Source organism: Amblyomma maculatum, chromosome 1 (genome assembly GCF_055883805.1).
Source record: "Amblyomma maculatum isolate TAMU_Amacu chromosome 1, ASM5588380v1, whole genome shotgun sequence".
Classification (NCBI taxonomy): Eukaryota; Metazoa; Arthropoda; class Arachnida; order Ixodida; family Ixodidae; genus Amblyomma; species Amblyomma maculatum.
In genome coordinates, this window is record NC_139344.1 from 332,730,162 (window position 1) to 332,748,435 (window position 18,274).

The following is an 18,274-nucleotide window of genomic DNA, read 5'->3' on the forward strand; positions in this document are numbered from 1 at the left end:
ACACAGCGCCTCCGATTATTTCCGACACACGGTGCCGACCACAATATAATTACTACTACGCCGACGGCTTTTCGACCGAACGAGCTGTATAAACTATCGCTTAATAAAGTACGAACAAGACACATGCTGACTTCTATTTTCTTACGCTATAGTCAAGTTGCCTGAAATCGGTATGCACGAAAGTAGTATGATCAAGAGCCCTTGTAGTATTAGGTTCAAGAAAATGGTCATATACGGATGAGGCAAAGGCACCACGGATTATGTCATATACGGATTAGGCTATTAGCCACCACAGCGCTACGTTCACAAGCATGATCGCGGGCCATGCAGGGACCGAAAGTGGGATGCTGGCTGAAGCCTAATCCGCGGGCAAAAAGTCCCACATCAGTGGCTCTCTCCCGTCTACCGGCTGCCCAAACCTTCCAGAAAGCGCAGGAGCTGCAGGGCTATGCGCGATTCTTTGCGTGCATATGTCGAGTGCCCGGAAATTGTTTAAGAAGCAGTTTCTGATCGCTCTCTAGAGAGGTAACTTATCCTGCATAACCTCATCCCCGACCGACTGCCCATGTATTTTTTTTTATCCAGAAAGTACAAAAACCGCACCTTTTTCGTCGCTGGGCGTGTACTTGGAGTCATACGTGCCCGCCTTTGAAGGTCGGTCGCCGGAGATAAACTTGGCGATGCCACCGGAGTTCTGTGCGCCTGAGTAGATGACTGAATGGACTTCTGAGTGGTCACCGCTGCTTGTGCTCACTGTCTGGTGAATAGAGATCGAAGTGATGTTAAGGTCTGAGAGTTTGAGGTCGTGTCCTTCGCGCGTTGCGCCCACTTGAGAGAACGGAGATTCTTTGATGCCACTCTGAATCTGAAGTGGTTCGCCGGAGGGAGAAAGACCATGGAACTGCGGAGGTTGAGGCGCGGGTTTTTGTACCGGGTTTAATGCGATATCAGCAACGGGTGCCGAAACTTGTCCGTGGACTTGGCCTGGTACTGGTCGGGCTGTTGGTTTTAGATCCGGTCTTGGTGAAGGCTCAACTGACGGCACAGAATCGGCTGGATTCCAGCCCTTGTTTTCCGCTTGAAGACCGTCCTCTTCGGCCGTGAGATCGATGAACTGTGGCTCTGGTTTCTTAGTGGTCTGTTGCACCCGAGATGCATTACGCTTACTGCCTTGACCATTGACACCGCTGACGCTGGCGACGGGGGGTCGGACAAAAAGTCCTACACCAATCTCGAACTCCGTTGTCGATGTGGCCGGCTTAGGCGTGGGTATTTCTTTCCGATGGTTGTTTTTCTGAACGGACGGCTGCGGCTGAAGGGAAGTGTCTGCTCCCACGGATGACTTGACACTGGAAGGCAATGCTCCTTCCCGCACTTTGATTTCTGGAGGCACGACGGCCACATTTCCCGACATCTGGCCTGGTCTTAGTGGATAGTTGAGAGCAATGTTTGGTCCGGCGTGAGTGCTAGGATCGTCTAAGTGTATCTGCCATGCTTGCCCTACACCGTGCGTCGGCCTTTCGGAGCTTGACTCAATGGGTTTATTGTTGGGCAGCGTCTCCCCCACGGAGATCTCGGAAGAGGAGAGGGGCTTTAACGGTGGCCAACTGGCCGAATCTTCCCTGCTCGCGTCCAGATTTGAGGGCGGAATAGCAGTTTTGTCAACGCGTGCGTGCTCCGTCGGCTGTTGCACTGGTGATGAGGTGGTAACGCCCGCAGCGATCGTGTCCTCAACAGAAACTGAAGTCGTCGATGGCTGTGTTTCCTGATTGTGGGGAGTAACGAGAAGCGGCTTCAGCAGGGCTGGTCTGGTGATGTTCTTTGTAGACGCTGGTGGCCGGCTTCTGTCCGTCTTGACTACAACTCCCGCTCCGATGGTAAGCTCTGTCAGCTCGGAGCCATGCTTATTTGTGAACCTATCATGACTAGTAGGGGCGGGACGAGGGTATCCCGTTGGCACTGGTGCACTTTTGACGGGCGGGCTCTCTTCTTTCATCGGTTCCGCGGGAACTGTGACTACCTGTGGTTCAGTAGTGGCGACTACACTTGGATTTTCTTTGACTGGAATGGCGTGACTTCCCTGATGCTGATGACTCGTGTTGAATTCTGGACTGTCTTGCGGGCCGTCCAAGTGAGATTCATCGTCCTCAGACAGCTCTGGAGCACTCTCCCACGTGACTTCACTGACGTCACCTTCGGCTTGTTCGCCGTCTTCAGGCTGCTCTGGGAAGAACGGCTGCCAAGAGTTTGCGCCTCCACCGTTGGAACCAGGCGAGCTCTCGTTGTCGTGTTGGGCAAAGTAATCGTCAGTATCTGGTCGGCGCTGGTTGACCCACTGGTCGGAGTCTTGGTGGGCATGGTCTTCGTCCCTGTCATAGTCGTCAACCGTGCTGCTGCTCGTAGTACCCTCTCCATCGACCACGTCATCAGAAGGCAGCAAACTGTTTTCGGACATCTCTGGGAAAGCATAAAATGAGGTCACAAGTTTAATGCAGGGAAGCTCATCATTATTCATCCAGAATGTACATGTGGTGCGACTGCATTCTGATCAATTAAAATTTAGCACAGATTGCTGTAGTGAACGCTGCTGCGTTTTGACTCACTGCGAGGACAATTAAACCACAAAAACTGTTTATTGGCAACTGTGCTGACAAAGAGTACCGAATTGCACCTGACGCCACAAGGTTGAATTGTTTGTGAATAATATTGCAATAACAAAATTCGCTTGCCACGTTGCTGGCACACGGCTCGCTCTAAGTGATCATATCTTCCTTTCATTTTTTCGCTGTATGGCAACTCGAATGTCATAACAATTTGCGCCGACATAATCGACAAAACATATTTTTTCAATGTACAGGATTGGCTCTGCCGCCATTAAGAGATACAGGTCAACAAAAAAAAAAAATAAGTCGGATTTCCGGTGCGAAAAGCACAAGAAACATTAGTGCTTGTTCGTTTGTGTATCCGATTTCCACTATGAACCACCCTTTGGCTCAGTGACTATGGGGTTCCATCCTCAGCACTTGATCCCGGTCAAAGCGACTCTAATTCGCCCATATACCAAAGCTATCGATGTTCGTAACTGGAACTGTTGCAATGAAGACATGCCCCACAGCACACGGTATACCGTAAATTTGGCGCGAAAAAATCCATTAACCACGGCAACCGTAACGTGCGTGAATGTAGGCTAAGTGCCCTTCCTGGGTCCGTCTGCGTGGCGCACGAAGTGCATTTGAAAGCGTTGCCCCTAAGAGTGTCTCTTGTGTGCTCACCCGTCAGCTGGATGGCGTTCCTGTCGATCTTGAGTGGGCCGAAGGCACCCAAGGGTCCCTTCTCAGCCTCCCGCTTCAGCGTCTCCCTGAATTCGCCCTCCAGGTCGGCCACGTCGGGCATGTGCCTCCTGTCGACCTCCAGCTCGAAGAGAACGACCAGGCTCCCTTGCCTGCACAGTGACGTAGAGCAGTCGAACTGAGTTGAAAGTAGACTCTTATGTGCACTTTGCACTAATTGGCATCTGTCCTGGTATACCGAAGGGAACCATGACTGACCCCCCCCCCCCTTTTTTTTTTCAGGGCTGTCGAAAAAAGCGCGGCTGCCTACCATATGCAACGCTGAATTCTGAGGGAGAGAATTCTATGCAGGAGAGGGCGGAAGTGGCCAACCGAAGCGGAACGCATCTGGCCTGCTACTCCACTCCAGGAAGGAAGGGAAAGAGAGATGCCATGTATACGTAGAAAATGATGATGAGGGGTGGTGATGACAGAACGCAGTGAACCGTAGGCGAGGGTGTCGAAGACCAATGTACAACGCCTTATAAATTGTAACACATGTATGTGGCTTCAAAGAAGGGCGTCCCTTCAGAGGTGGTGTCCAGGCATGTGCCTGTGTGATAAAAGAACTGCAATACCGATCACTCTCTCCACGCGCCGAAGCTTGCTCCAATACTTTCCGAGCGTTTAAGAGAGTCTTCTCGGAACACTGATAATTCGTACTTCGCAGACAGGTCTTGGTGACAGTGTTTCGCGAGCCCAGAACGAAATGTGCTGACGATTCGATGGATGTACATTATCTCGGTGTTAATGTCACGCAAGAGACTAGGAGAGGCTTGACAATTTAAAGGGGCAGAGACAACGATTTTTCTTACTGCATTTTTGCTTTAGAATTATGCGTAAGATATTGGTTATTGTGCCACCCCGTGAAACTCACCTACGTTCAGTAACTAATGTACAATTTCAGTTTTTCTGCCGAAGAGTTTCGGTTTCAGGTTGCCTAACGAAGGTTGTGACGTCACGGCTCACAAGCTACTACGAGAGCATGTGAGGCCCACAAAAAACTGCATTTAAATAGCGCTTTGTCCAATCGCTTATCACTGCGGCTTCTCGAACAGTTTAGCGAGAGTTGGATTACAATTAAAAGTACAAAACAGCGAATATGTTGCTATTTTTTCATGCGTCACGTGATCTCATAATAGCTTGTGACGTCGGAACGTTCATTCGGCAACTTGAAAAGAATCTGAAACAGTGTGGCATATGAGGTGCAGTTATAAGTGATTCATTGGACATCGGCGGATTTCAGGTGGTGATACATGTTTACCAATGTCTTACGCATAATTCTAGCTAAAGGATAAATGTAGTAAGAAAATTTTTGTCTTTACCCTTTAAGCTTCGCGGTTAAAAACAGAACGTGACAGCAGTTACAGGCCTAATTATACATCACAATAGATTACCAATTACAAATCACTAATTACTAGTCACGGTTACCGATTACCAATTACCAACCACAGTTACCGATTACCGACCACAGTTGCCAATTACCAATCACTGGCCAGGTTATACTGCGCTACATATGCCACTTTATTACTCGCACACGTACACACCACTTAATTCAATTTGTTTCAGCCTTTCAATTCGCGCAATTGTCTGACGCGTAATTGGCATACTGATAATTACATAACATTCAGTACACATCTCGAACGCACGTTACACGTCTCACACTACAACGTATTCACTAGAATCCCTCTAACGCACTTCAATCAATGAGCATTTGTGGTGTCTGTGTAGCGCGCGCGACTCGCGCAGAGAGCCAGTGTTCAACCCGCGATGTCTGCTTAAAGAGCAGTCATTTATTTTAAAGAACTGTTTCGATATTCTGAATTACATTCTTATAGAAACCTCTTCACCAATTCTGGCTTCATTTGGACCCTCCCCTATTTGTTTTCCAGGTTCCATGGATTGTCCCAGCCTAATTAATGCTGGGGATGTTATGTAGAGCATCGTAGTAATAAATGAATCTAAAAATGTATCTAGTTTCCACTAACCGTAAACTGTCTTAGTCCCCAACTGTTCTGACCGCGCCCTCTTGAAATAAACCGCCGCTGTTCTTATTGATACATATATTGTGCCACAGGATCAAGAAGTTCGTTTCTTATGGGTCAGTTCAACATCGAAATATGAAACTGCTCAAAGTAAAAAGCAAACGGCTCACCGGAAAGCATATATTGTGATTTTGCTCAGAGAGCTGTTGAGCTGCGGCGACTTCCGGTAGGCCGCTTCAATCTGAAAAAAAAAAAAAAAATGTAATCAGAAGAAAAGTAAAGAACTCAATTGGAATATATATTTCCTTTGGGCAGTGGCAGCCATTAGGCGAAGGCCGCTTTCCGACCAAATGGGTCGTCATTAATGAAGGCACTTCGTCGAGAGCGTAGCGAGCTAAGGCACCTTGATCATACTCAGATATTCGGCTCTCCCAAACGCGCCGCAACGCGGGGAAACATGACGCGCACTCGCACACGCACGATTTTTATCGACCAACATTTAAGCATTGCTTGTAACTGCTTTTTGAATCGTACCGAATGTCCTTCGATCGTTAGCCATGGCTTGTGGCAAGTGTGACCACTCATAGGTTGATACGCGAAGCGAACATGTCGTTTCAAACTTTGACCGCGGTGATATAATTTAATCGAATATAGGACGACCGATTTCAATCGGTGTACACAGACGACTTCTGCGGCTAGAGCGAAGCGATTGCCGGTATAGTTTAAAGGAGAAGAGATATGCTCACATTTGCTCCAACAAAGTTTCAGCAGCTGTCATTGTTTTTCCGCGCGGTACTACATGTATTATTAACAGCTGCAGGGTTAACTGAAGCGAAATCTGAGAGTAAAAAAAAAAAAATAAAAAAGAAAGTGTCTGCAATGATTCCATAGAAAAGGTTGCATAGGAAAGGTATACTTCTTTTTTTACTGATGACAGAGAAACGCATTCCATAATTATATTTTCGATTGATTACGAATTCATTTGTTCAAGTTAAACTTTTCAACTCCAGATTGTGTACAGTTCGGCTGTCCATTCTTTCGCACTGTCGTGCAGTAAATGCATCTTGTTATCTAGGCGTTCGTGCTTTGTCAAAATGTACATTCCCTTCAGTTCCACTTCAGTGTGCTCATGTACACAAAGACAGGAGGATAAAAGATGCAGTCAATACGCAATCACGTGCTCTGTATTTGTATGACGACACGGCTAGGCAGCAGTTTAGTGTACCTCAAGGACGCGCATGAGCGCCATCGCAATGAACGGAATTATTTCCGCCTCGTTCTCGGGTTCGGCAAACATTGCGGGAACGTAATGCCCCTAGGCGGCTGTTCGGAGCGCCATAGGTTTACCGTTAGCGCATGTCGTGACTGACTGAGTATGTATCTTGATGTGCGTTCCAGGCAATTATCCTGAGTTGACGGAGAAATAGGCTACGAAGTTTACGACCACCGTTTAAGCCCGGTTCGTGGAACACTAGCTGGCATCTTCAACTCCGTTAGTTACTTGCGTACAGCTGTCCCGAAATAAATATGAGGATAGTAAATAAGTGTACATTTGTCAATTAATAGTATAAATACACAAACTAAACAGAATTTACAAAACATTTGGGCCATCAGCCTTTGTAGCCTATTAGTGGGGAGTTCAAAGTCAACCTCGCGTTCCTCACGCACAGTGGTGGTGGACGCACAAACATTTAGCTAGCACGCATAAAGTTTGCGACAATATCCATAAAGCACTTTTATTTTTGACAGATTACGTAGTCTACAAGTGAATTAGAAGCATTTGTCATATTACGTTTAATGCGAGATCGAATCACGGCCTCGGCGGCCGCTTTTCGATGGAGGCGAAAAGCTAGGCGTTCGTGTGCTGTGCGATGTCAGTGCACGTTAACGAACCCCATGTGGTCGAATTTCCGGAGGCCTCCACTACGGCGCCTCTCATAGCCTGAGTCGCTTCGGGACATTACGCTTCATAAACCAAACCATATTGCGCTTAAGTTATTTTTTATTTCTACTTCTGGATGGCCATAAGTGCTAATAGCTGCTAATTATAGACCTTGAAAAAGCCCAGTCAACCGCTTGCAGGCACAGTGACGTGACAAAATAAACTATAACATTTTGACTATATACGGTAACTGATAGGACAAAACATATAACACGTCCTGCTCATCTTGTATGCCTATCTGCAGTCAATGTTGTCAGCGAATGATAGAGTAATTCACCGTAAAGAGAAATGTACAGAGCACCGTTATGCGCGGCCATGGTTATGTACACAGTAACACTAAAAGAAACGCTTTCTGTATAGCACACTACTCTGCATAAACGTAAAATCTACATGCTAACTGAAATTCAAAACATGGCAAGTTTACAGCGTTGCAAAACCTTTTATTGAAGCCTTATAAAATTCATCTTTAATGCCGTTATGCTAAAAAGGAAACGTAGCGTACAGATTAGGCGCAGATGGTAAATTATGTGAAATTTGTAGTCATTTGATAGTCTTAGGTAATCGTTTCCGGTGAAGATTTCCACAATACGATTACGTTTAGCTCTGATATTATATGCTTCCTTGAACAGCGTCGATCACTCTACTCAAAGCTACAGTTTCTTTTGAACGTGTACTTGAGGGCTCCACATTCCCGTTCTCCTCCTCCCAACCTCAGTGAAGTGACAGCGGGGTCATTAACTTGCACAGTGCTATCAATGTACTATAAAATGCTCGCTATAACATGCTAAAGACACTGAATACTACAGTTCTTTTTTTGTGGTGACGCTACTCCGTCGACCACATTCGACCACTGTCGCTACATTCGTTTTAATTAGTCAGTGTTGCACCGGTCTGGGCTTATTTATTATGTCTCTTAACGAAAGGGTGTGGCCTCGACGCTGTAACTGGCCTAACGAGAAACAGTCTAGCGCGATTCGGAACATGCATTATTAGACAAGGACGTAAATTGCAGTATCAACGAGCTGCTTGCGTGTGCCAAGGACAAATACGTGTAGAGAGTTGCGAAAGCCAGCATAGCTCACTACACGGAGGACAAGCATGCTTGTACAACTAGTGCTGTCCCTGTATACTACGTGCGACCTGCTGAGTTCTCTCACTGCGGCCACAATCGCCTCTCTCCTGTGCGAGGTACTCCTCACATTTTATACTGGTCTTGCTCTCGAACGGACCGGCATTTGACCGTTCTCAACAGCTGACGCTTGCCTGATGACGTCACTGCGTGTCTTTAGGCTAGTTTGGTCAGGGAACCCTGATGAGCCTCTTAGGTAACGCGAGAATACACTGCTGAATTGTACAATCGGCAGAATATCACGACCATGCGCTTGTGTTGTGTCGAATTAGCATTACCGCCTCATTAGGCACGTCCTATGCACTGTGTTAACGTACTTACACGAAAGCGGCGGCCCACGCTTCCACGCACTCCTACTGCACATTTTTGTAAAGCGCGGTGGCTGCTATTTTGTTAACTTCCTTTGATAACTAATTGTTACTATGTAGACGAAGTACAGGGCGTACTAAGTTTGGTGTCACTTTTTTTTTTTTTTTTTTTTTCAAATCACATTGTTCCAACTGGTGCCCCGATGACCGATGTTACCATGAAACAAACTCTTGAGCAACGTTCCTACATCGTTCCGAAGCTCATCGTGCTGCGTAGTACAAAATATACCCTTGAACAGAGTTCTGCACTTGTCGACAGCAGTGACCAAATTGCTGAATTTGTAACTTATCTTGCAAGCTGTCATGAAAATGTAATGATGGCACTCCCGGAGTTAACATAACGTCCTTTTCCTGCTTTGCCCCCCTGGCCCAATTATCCGCGCATGCCTATATTGGGAGCGTATTAAGTGATGACTAAGCAATTTGCCTGAAGCTGAAAACAATATTTATCTGACATGCCGAATTGAGTAATCGTGAGGAGTTGCTCAGTCCAAGTACCCTCGCAATTTTTACTTCTTTTCACGCGAAGACTATTAGACGAAATGCCAAAATATTATTTTAAGTCGGCAGGAGCGAAGACGATTCAAAGGCAGTATCAGAAAACGTTGGGTAACATGGCATCGGTCCTCTCGTGAGAATACGTGACTGTTGCCTCAAGATGTATCACAGAATTCGTGTCATAACGCGTTCTAGTGATCAGACCGGGCACGGCTGGCATAAGGCTGCAAAAGGACAATTGACACAAATTGTGACGGTTGCGCACTGTTCGGAGCGCCGCCCTGTCTCACACTTTTGTCTGGCATGTCCTGGCGCTTACCATGTTAGCGTACTTGGCCGACTTGAGTCGGAATTCCTTGGATGTGGAGTTGAGCAGGCTCGGGTCCCACACGTCGCCTTCGATCACCTTGACGGCGCCTAAGAGGCGCGTGGCTGCCGGCAGAAAGAGTGGGGGACGGTAAAAGATTGGCCATTGAAGAAACTCACTCGGCCGCACACGCAGCACACGCAGCACATACACGTCGGCAGGCGAGGCTGTGAAAAGCCAAGTGCGGTGCAAGAAAAAGAGAGAGAAATACTGTGTCCATGCCAGACTAATTAGGCCCTGCGAGTGGTCTCGCTTCTTGGCTTGGTGGACGTCCAGTACTTGGAGGACAGGGGCTCTTTGCATGGTAATGCGACCGAGAGCGTGTACGATGGAGAAGTGGCTTTAAAAGGCTTGGCGTGAGTGATCGACTCGATATGTTCTCCAGCCTTCGGGCACTTTCGTTTTTCTCCCTCTAGGTGCGTTATTTCCATACCAATACAGCTCATGTTCTCCAGCCTTTAGGCACTTTCATTTCTTCTCTCTCTAGGCGCGTACGTTGTTTCCATAACCATTACAGCTCTTAGTTTCCAGCGACATGCTTTATGTTGTCTTCTGCCTTTTTGCATGAACAGAAGGCAAGAGAGGTCATCTTTTAATGTCTTCAATGTAACGAATGTTTGACGAAAATTTTCTCAAACTTACATGGGTGCATATGTTGACTGGCCATCACTGCAGGACAGGGCAGGTAGGGGAGAAAGGTAAACAAAAAATTAGCGTGACGATGTACCTTGGCGTCCACACAACTATTTGCAAAATACGGGAAAAGAATCTAAACATAAGAAGCATGGGGGAAACAGCGCAAGCTAAACACGGACAAAAAGGGAGGACGAGACACACACAGCGCTCGTCCTCCCTTTTTGTCCGTGTTTAGCTTCCGCTGTTTCCCCCTTGCGATGAACCAACTAGCCCGCAACGTTTTGTATAAGAAGCATATTGGTATTATGAAGCTAAATTTACTATCTAAGCGACTGTCGCCTATTGCGGAGTAAATTCTGATATACTTTAGAAAAAAAAGGAAAAAAAAAATATATCGCCACCCGTTAATCGTGCTGCCCACCCAAGCGGCAATGAATGGCTGCAGAACGCTGGCAAGACGTAGTTTTCTGGTCAGCAGTCAAATACATCGGCCAATCGTGTTCGTCCGAATAGCGGTACGTGGTTGGTCATTATGAGGTTGGACACGAACCGGTCAGCGTGCCAGGCCCAGGTATGGCCTACGGATTGAATACCAATTACGCGGCTATGTTCTCATGTTGTTGCACATCTGTCTTCTCATTATATTTTTCATGAACAAAAATTCACCGGACGTATGCCCTATACAGCGCTAGTGCTTGGTATAGTGCGAAATGCTGGCATTACTCAGAGTGTTTAGTAACGTTGAATAGAGGACACGCTTACTGTATAGCGTTTGTCGCGCTGCACTCAAATTTGCGCCGCTGTTCAGCTCTATATGTCGGAGCGCATTTTACGAGAGTTGCGTTTAACCGTTTTTGTCTGTCTTCAGAGTGTTCTTTTTTTTTTTTTTTTTTTTAATCCAAGCAACGCAAGTCTCTACAAAATGCAGCTCCAACCATCCAAATTCCTAGTACGTGTTTTAATATAGTAACGGGAGGCTGTAAGTCTCCATGGGCTGAGGGGGCCCACATAGGAGGTGGTCGGCGTGCACTAACGATGGCGATAAGGATGATTCCGCGATTCAGTCAAACGCGCCATGTACAATGTTGCCATGAAACAACTATGACGCGCGATGACTAGTCCATAAATTACCGAACTGCCTTCTTTTTCTCTCTCCCTTTTGTGCTCGAATAAATATGCCTTCAAGAAGAACACCGTATACGTTTCATACCCCTCCCGTCCTTCCACTATCTGACATCGCCCCCGCCCCCTTTTCGCTGCCCTGCTGAGAGTACTGACCGCCGAGGATTATCAGTTAAGAGCACTGACCACTGAGGTAGGCGCACAGCGCCACCAGTGCTCCGCAGAGCAGTCCCGATGCGAGAGCAGCGACCAGCACGCAAGGCCACGGACAGCAGCGGCGCGACCGATGCACCGCCCAGGGTCGGCTGCTGCAGGCGCGCAGGTGCTGCTGGTGCCGAGTGCCGCAGGGTCCTCCGCCACTCCGCTCATGGTCGTCGTCCCACACCAGGTAGGGCGCCTTGCGCTGGAACGAGTAGGCCAGGAAGTCGTCGGCCGCGCATGTCGTCGACGACGGCAGGGAGGAGGACGCCGCTAGCCGCGAAGGGGCCGCCGCCTTCGTCGCTCCCGACCCTGCCCCGAGCCCGCTTCCCGCCGACGTCGTCGACGTCGTTGTGGTCGCGGTGCCGGAGGGCCTGCCCGCCGCAACGACCGCCGGGAAGTCTCCATCGCCACCTCCCGATCCGGGCAAAGGGAAAGATGAGAAATCGGCCGGCTTTTTCTTCTGCAGGGAGAAAGAGAAGAGGGGAGGGTGGAAGGAGTTGTGGTTTTAGTCGGCACAGTTCTAACATCAAGCAGACATCAGATAAAACGCTTTCGTGTAGGACAAAGAGCTGTTTGGTTCATCAAAAAAAGAAAAAAAGAAAGCCATCTGGAGTGCATACTATTGCTTTAGCCGTGTACATTGCGCCCACTGCACGTTGCTCCTCCAGCTCTTGCCTTCTACCACACTCATATGCTGCTTGCTTCTGAATATTCGCCGTTCTCATCTTTACTATGTTCCTTCTGCTTGGCCCGATGTATTGTTCATATTTACTTCAAAACTATCGATTTCTTCTCTCCTACATTTCACAATTAACCCCCTTCCCTGCTTCCAAATAATCTACACATTCAGATACACTAGTATATGCTAAGCTTGCATACCTTCTGCCGCAAAATTTTCCGCTTAAGTCGTTCACGTCATAGTATGCTAAAAATTCGTAGGCGGAGAGACACAAACCTGCTTACGTTTTATGTTGGATCGAGGACTTCGGTGGCAAGTATTGGAGACTCATTCTTATTTTCAAATCGCTCTTCACGAAGTAACGGTCCATGTGTCATAAAACAATGACAGGAAGCTCTAATGGGCGGTGTTTTATTCGCCCCCTCTTCTCTTAACATGGATGCCAGGAAAACGGAATAATTTAGGCTGTCGCAAGGTCTGAATCGTACGTTCAATGCGTCATTCGCCAATGTATATGACGAAAGAGGCCAATTGATATGAAGCGTTGCATGGTATCTTCGGGTATAATATCCTCAGTTATTTCCTTTTTCTTGTATCGGTTAGGCCATAGAAGAAGCTATACCCATCCGAAAAGAAAAGAACGAGTCAGTAAAACAATAAAGCAAAAACGCGTCACCACGCAACGAAGCTGTTAGACGCGAAGGCGCTTTCGTGTATGAGGTCGCCGTGCCTCGCATGACAATCATGGGCGTAGCACGGTTGAGAACAGCGCTCCTACACGGTCGCTAAAAGGCGTTGGTGCTGAATACTGATTCGTCGAGTCTTGCCTCTCCGTCTGGTGGGACAAATGCAAGTGTTACGAGGCTTGTGCCCCTAACGAGGGGACCCTCATTTACGGTCGGAGATTCCGCACTCGAACAGCTTCCGGTCTTAGCTCGTAAAGAAATGTCGCTCTTGTGCAAAGCAGTCTTCGATCGCCGTTGTTTTGGCGCTGCTTTGGATAGACGCGGTGCGAAGGTCATGCGACGTGAAGAGTGGGTGGAGGATACCTAAAACAAGCTTGCACTTCTGGGCATACAGGATGCCTCGCTTCAGTGGGTATATTCTTCTGTCGGTGTCACAGGTGAACCGCGACTCTACAACCAGTACAATATGCTTTCTTCTTTCTTCTTCCAGAAGAAGGGGATGGGAACAGGAAAGGGGGAAACGCAGCTTTAGGTTCGCGGCGTCACGCTTTAGACCATGAGAGGGCCTTCCCTTTACGAACGATACAAGTCTTTTAGGGGCTTCAGTTCAGAACGTGCGTTACGGGTGTTAGCTTGCTTGCGTATATAGGTCCATCAATGGTTTTTGACCGACGTTCTGCGGGGCTCACGATCTGCTGTAATAACGAGCTAAATGAACCCTCTGTGCCTCAAGTGAAACTTTGTGTCTGCAAGTGCAGTGAGCTTAATTTGTCAAAGATGCCATGGTCGGTGGCAACTCTCGTCAGCGACAGATCTGATCGCTGACGAGACCTGACCACCTCTGCGATGACTCCTTGTAGATACATCTCGTCAGCGACAGATCTGATCGCTGACGAGACCTGACCACCTCTGCGATGACTCCTTGTAGATACATTGCCTTAAAAATTTATAATACCAGGTGCTTTTTCGGAGGTGTACCCCGTGGACTATATACGACACGTGTTGGAGTCCTGGAGGTTCACATGCTGGAGGACACGTGTTGGAGGTTCAAATCCGACGTGCTTCGTCTTTATTTCAAACACATGAGTAAGATTTTGCGCCTTGCCCTTATCGAGACATGAACCCGCTACCTCGGCAGTATATACCGACGGTGGACTCCACATCCTTCCACTTTTTGAGTGTGAAGGGGAGGTACGGATGAAACGAGAAAGCATAAGTTGACTATATTTAAATTGATATTTTAATGAAGGTCAATACATGGAGCATTGAAATGACAATGAACGCGTCTGTGGGTTCACCTACATTCTCCTCTCAGACGCCATTGTGTCAGTGTTAGCCAATAAGTGTCTTATGCTCTCAACACAGTTTTCGGTTTTCTTGAATATATTTTTACAGGCAATTAAGATCTACACGGCAGACTGCACCCGCTTCCACCACGAGACATTGTAGTCGTCTGCTTGAAGTGGCGTCATCACATTTCAAGGTCACATGACTGATGGTGATCGCTCACATCACCCATCCAAAGTGGTCATATCATATTGTCCATGGCATCATGTCATGTCACCACGTCTGCCTCACACAACATTGCACTTTCATTATCACTCGCTGTAAACATATTTTTCTTCTTTTTTTTTTTGTTTCATTAAGTGATGATTTGTAAGTTATTGTTGCGTAAACTATAGCGAAGAAATGAAACGGCCACGAGCCAACCAGAAGAACGAGAAAGGTAAAAATTAATAGTAGGGCTACGTAACAGGCGTATTTCGGAACCATGACGAGCAATTGATTTGCTATCAGGTACTAACAACCACCCAGCGACCTTGACTTGAACGTACTTGAAGGCTCTCATAGCAAATAAGAAAACAATGGGTCGCCTCTTGCTGTCAAACAGCTCAATTTCACACAGCTCCTTCTTCTAATACAAGTTGCGCAACGCTGTAACGGCGTGATCGGTCGCTCATTATACTGGAGGCACCTGATATCATTATTGGGATTAAACGGGAGGCTTCTGATGGACGCTTATGCTCAGCAGTGACTTTGAAGTATATTTTTTTGTCCTGTAGTAGGCATTAATGATAGCTAAATTGCCTAAGAGGCTAATATGCCCCTGAGCTCCTTTTAGTTCTAGTTGTGTGCAGCGCTGTAGAAGCTGAGAGCGCGCAATGGTGCGCGAGCTGCAGCACTCTTTGAAGTAACTTTGTGTGTGTCAACATTTGAATTCGACGTTGTTGGGCCTTCGTCAGAACTCGCGCACATTATATAAAGCGCAGCTATTTTCTCAGTCGTTTCTAAAAGATGCTCTACTTCTGGCGTTTAATTGGGTCCGGAAATAATTACTCTACCACTAACCAGGATGTCGTTCATTTAAACGACTGGGCAGAACAAAGGAACGCTTCTGAGCAGGTACAGTTAGCTCCAGTATAAAAGGGAACACCCATCCTTTTTCTACCAACGATTACTTCATAAGTATGACTGAAAGGTATACTTTTTCCTGTGTTCCAAATAGCTTTCATTTTTTTTTTTTTTCTGAGAGATAGTACACATGCATGGGACATTCGCAACTTCAATGCAGTAACTGCCAAATTCAAGCTGACTATTTTCTTTTACCTTGGAGCCATCTTGCTTCAGTTTCCTGCGCACGGCTACCAGATATGTTTCCCACGCCATGAGCTTATTTGTTAATTTTGTTTAGAAACGTAATCCGCCTTGCATATATTTCAATATTGTAGGGCCTATGTCAATATAGCTTTTTGAAATCGGAGCAATACGAAAAGAAAAATCAGCAACAACAACAACAACAACAAACAAAGCTGCTAGGATGCGGTTGCATTCTTTCTATTTGCTATTTGACTACATTCGTTACAGTAATGCCTTGAGAAATACATTTTGGCATAGTACACTGATAAAACATATTTTTATCCAGTACTGAAAGGATGTACTCATATGACATGCAGTACGTTACAATGTACCTGAGACTACCGTATAGAAGAATTCAGAATTATATTTCCAAGTGGTTGTTCTTCCTTCCTATTAAACAATTAAGACACAGGTGCAGTTATGGCTGTACGAAATTATATCTGAAAGATTTGCGGAGGGTCCAGGTCGATGGCGCCGCTCCGGTCGCCGTCACGCACCCTATCTAAACGGCTTCCGCTCCTCTACGCATAGATTAACGTCTATGTCCGTCAGGCGAATCCATCGCGACGTCGCTGTCGCCAAGGCGATGTCATCTAGGCGAGCAATTGCGTTCACGTCTTTTGGGACGAACCAGTGAGCTTTGGGTCACTGGGTTGATGAAAAACGATGAACACGGTGTAGGTGTGGCAACATAATCAATTCTCCTTACTCGCCTTAACGAAAGTATGGCATAATAATGGGTACCTGTCACCCGTTCGTAAACTACAGAAGTGTTTCATTCCGTTCTGCGACATCGTGTAGGCGCCCTAGCATGAATTAGACCGCGAGATCAACATATTCGCCACCACAGCCTGCGACAGCTGATAAATCAGTTTCCGATCATGAGATCTGCATGTTGACTTCGGCACTGATATCACCGCTACTCGCAAATGAGGTAAGCTTTTGCTTCACGTTCTATTTTTCATTTACAAAGCTGCATGTGTTGAGGGAGAAACTTCAATCTTTAGCCTGTTACACGCCCTTTAGGAGTACAGAGCTCATTTAACATGCATATGGTGCTCCGAACTGCGCGCGCGACGCTTGGCGGCAGTCACCGGGTTCGCGGCCGACCGAGATGGAGGCGTATACACGCGGCCCAAAGCGCCGGCTCTGTGCCGCCGAAAGAGCACTGCAAAGCTGCGAACACTCATGACAAAGCATGCACGCTTGTTGCTGGCTTTATCGCAGTGTCCGAGGCTACGCTGGCCCGCGAGCGACGGTAGTACGACGTAATCTTGATGTGCACGGTTCAGTCGGCAGGACTGTATCAGTAGTAAGATATGATAAGGAGTCGGGGCTCATGGCCCGAAAATCAGACGGGCTTGTCATTTTCGGGCCTGTCTCAGCCGGTCGCCAATGCCACAGCGTCTCTATTGGTGCCATTGGTGGCGCTACGTAGTGTAATAAGGGAGTAATTATACTTACTGACTAAGCACGCAAAGCACGACATTATTCTTGAAACCTGCATGATGCCGCGATTACCGTGATTCCGCGTGATTCCGCACCTGGGAACATTTGGGTAAGTCATCTATAAAATGAATAATTTCTCGGGACCGCCACGCAAGGCCACCTTTTGACAACATCGCCTTTTCTTCGTTTTTCACAGAAAGGGAAGAAAGTGGAGGAATGAAGGGCAGGAAGTCAGATGGCGGTAAGTATGCGTTTAGTCTACAGTGACTCTAGTTTAGCGCAATGTGTCTGTGATGTGATTCATCACGGCACAACTAGATCCCCGCTCGCCTCCGGAAATCCTATGGTCCGCTATTCGGTGTTATGTGCAAAGCAGGCAGAAAATCGCTTGCCTAAAACACAGGTGCACTCTCGTGTCTTTGCAAGATCGTTGTTGCTACCGCCTTCGAAGACACGTCGTTCGCGACCTTATTACACCCTTCTCACTACCATTTTCTCTCCTTGTTCTGTTTTCTTCTTCTTTTTTTTTAGCTGTCTGTGTCGGTCGCAGCGATGTCCAGAGGTGACAGTAGTGTACGCACGTGGCATGAAAGGGTTCGCTTTAATAATGACCCGCCTTGCGGGTCGCGCGCCACATAGTTGGCGAGCGTAATTCACGCGACCCCATCACGAAGCTGTCCATCAGCTGTGGCCCGCTGTCTGTGTCGGCGCGCCGATCGCCTTATGAACGGAAGGGGAAGCAGCTCACGAAACAAATACCGAGTGATGAAAATGAAAACGGAGGTCGCGTCGGAGAAAGTGTGCGAGCGTGTATACCTTTAGTGGAGCACCGGGCAGCTGCAGCAGCAGCAAGATGGGATGGATGGAAAGGTGGGTGGGAGAGGGGGAGAGGAGGTGTGACCATAGATGCATGCTAGCCGGCCAACGCGCGCCCAGACGCTGTGTAAGCTGGCCTACTTTTCTCACGGCTGTCGATAATCGGCGCGAGAGTTTTTCCAGCGTCGTGGTCTTGGCCGCGCGAGTGGTTATAGCTGAGGCACAACTCGAGTGCCCGGCTTGCGGAGGGGCGCGCCGTGAAACCACGCCGCGGCCATCCGTTCGCAATGGCCATTACGGAGTGCACGAAACGTGCGAGGATCGGGAGCAGCGTTCATGTCGTCGACGCGACGTTGGCACGGACGCTCTCCTTTACGCAGCTTGTCCCCGATATTCGTAGTGCACGGAATGCTTCGCGTGTTTGCACTGC

At 47.6% G+C, this 18,274-nt stretch overlaps 1 protein-coding gene across 1 annotated transcript in view; it reads right to left on the reverse strand.

Annotated features, from left to right (window-relative positions):
* The window catches only part of LOC146207443 (uncharacterized), a 99,019-nt gene that overhangs the window by 15,346 nt on the left and 65,399 nt on the right, over positions 1-18,274 (reverse strand). The window contains exons 3-8 of the mRNA XM_084576814.1: positions 11,563-12,037; positions 10,261-10,287; positions 9,571-9,683; positions 5,485-5,555; positions 3,273-3,442; positions 604-2,457 (exon numbers count right to left, since the gene is read on the reverse strand). Of these exons, the coding sequence (XP_084432940.1) occupies positions 604-2,457; positions 3,273-3,442; positions 5,485-5,555; positions 9,571-9,683; positions 10,261-10,287; positions 11,563-12,037 (2,710 nt within the window). The remainder of the gene's footprint in view (positions 1-603; positions 2,458-3,272; positions 3,443-5,484; positions 5,556-9,570; positions 9,684-10,260; positions 10,288-11,562; positions 12,038-18,274) is intronic.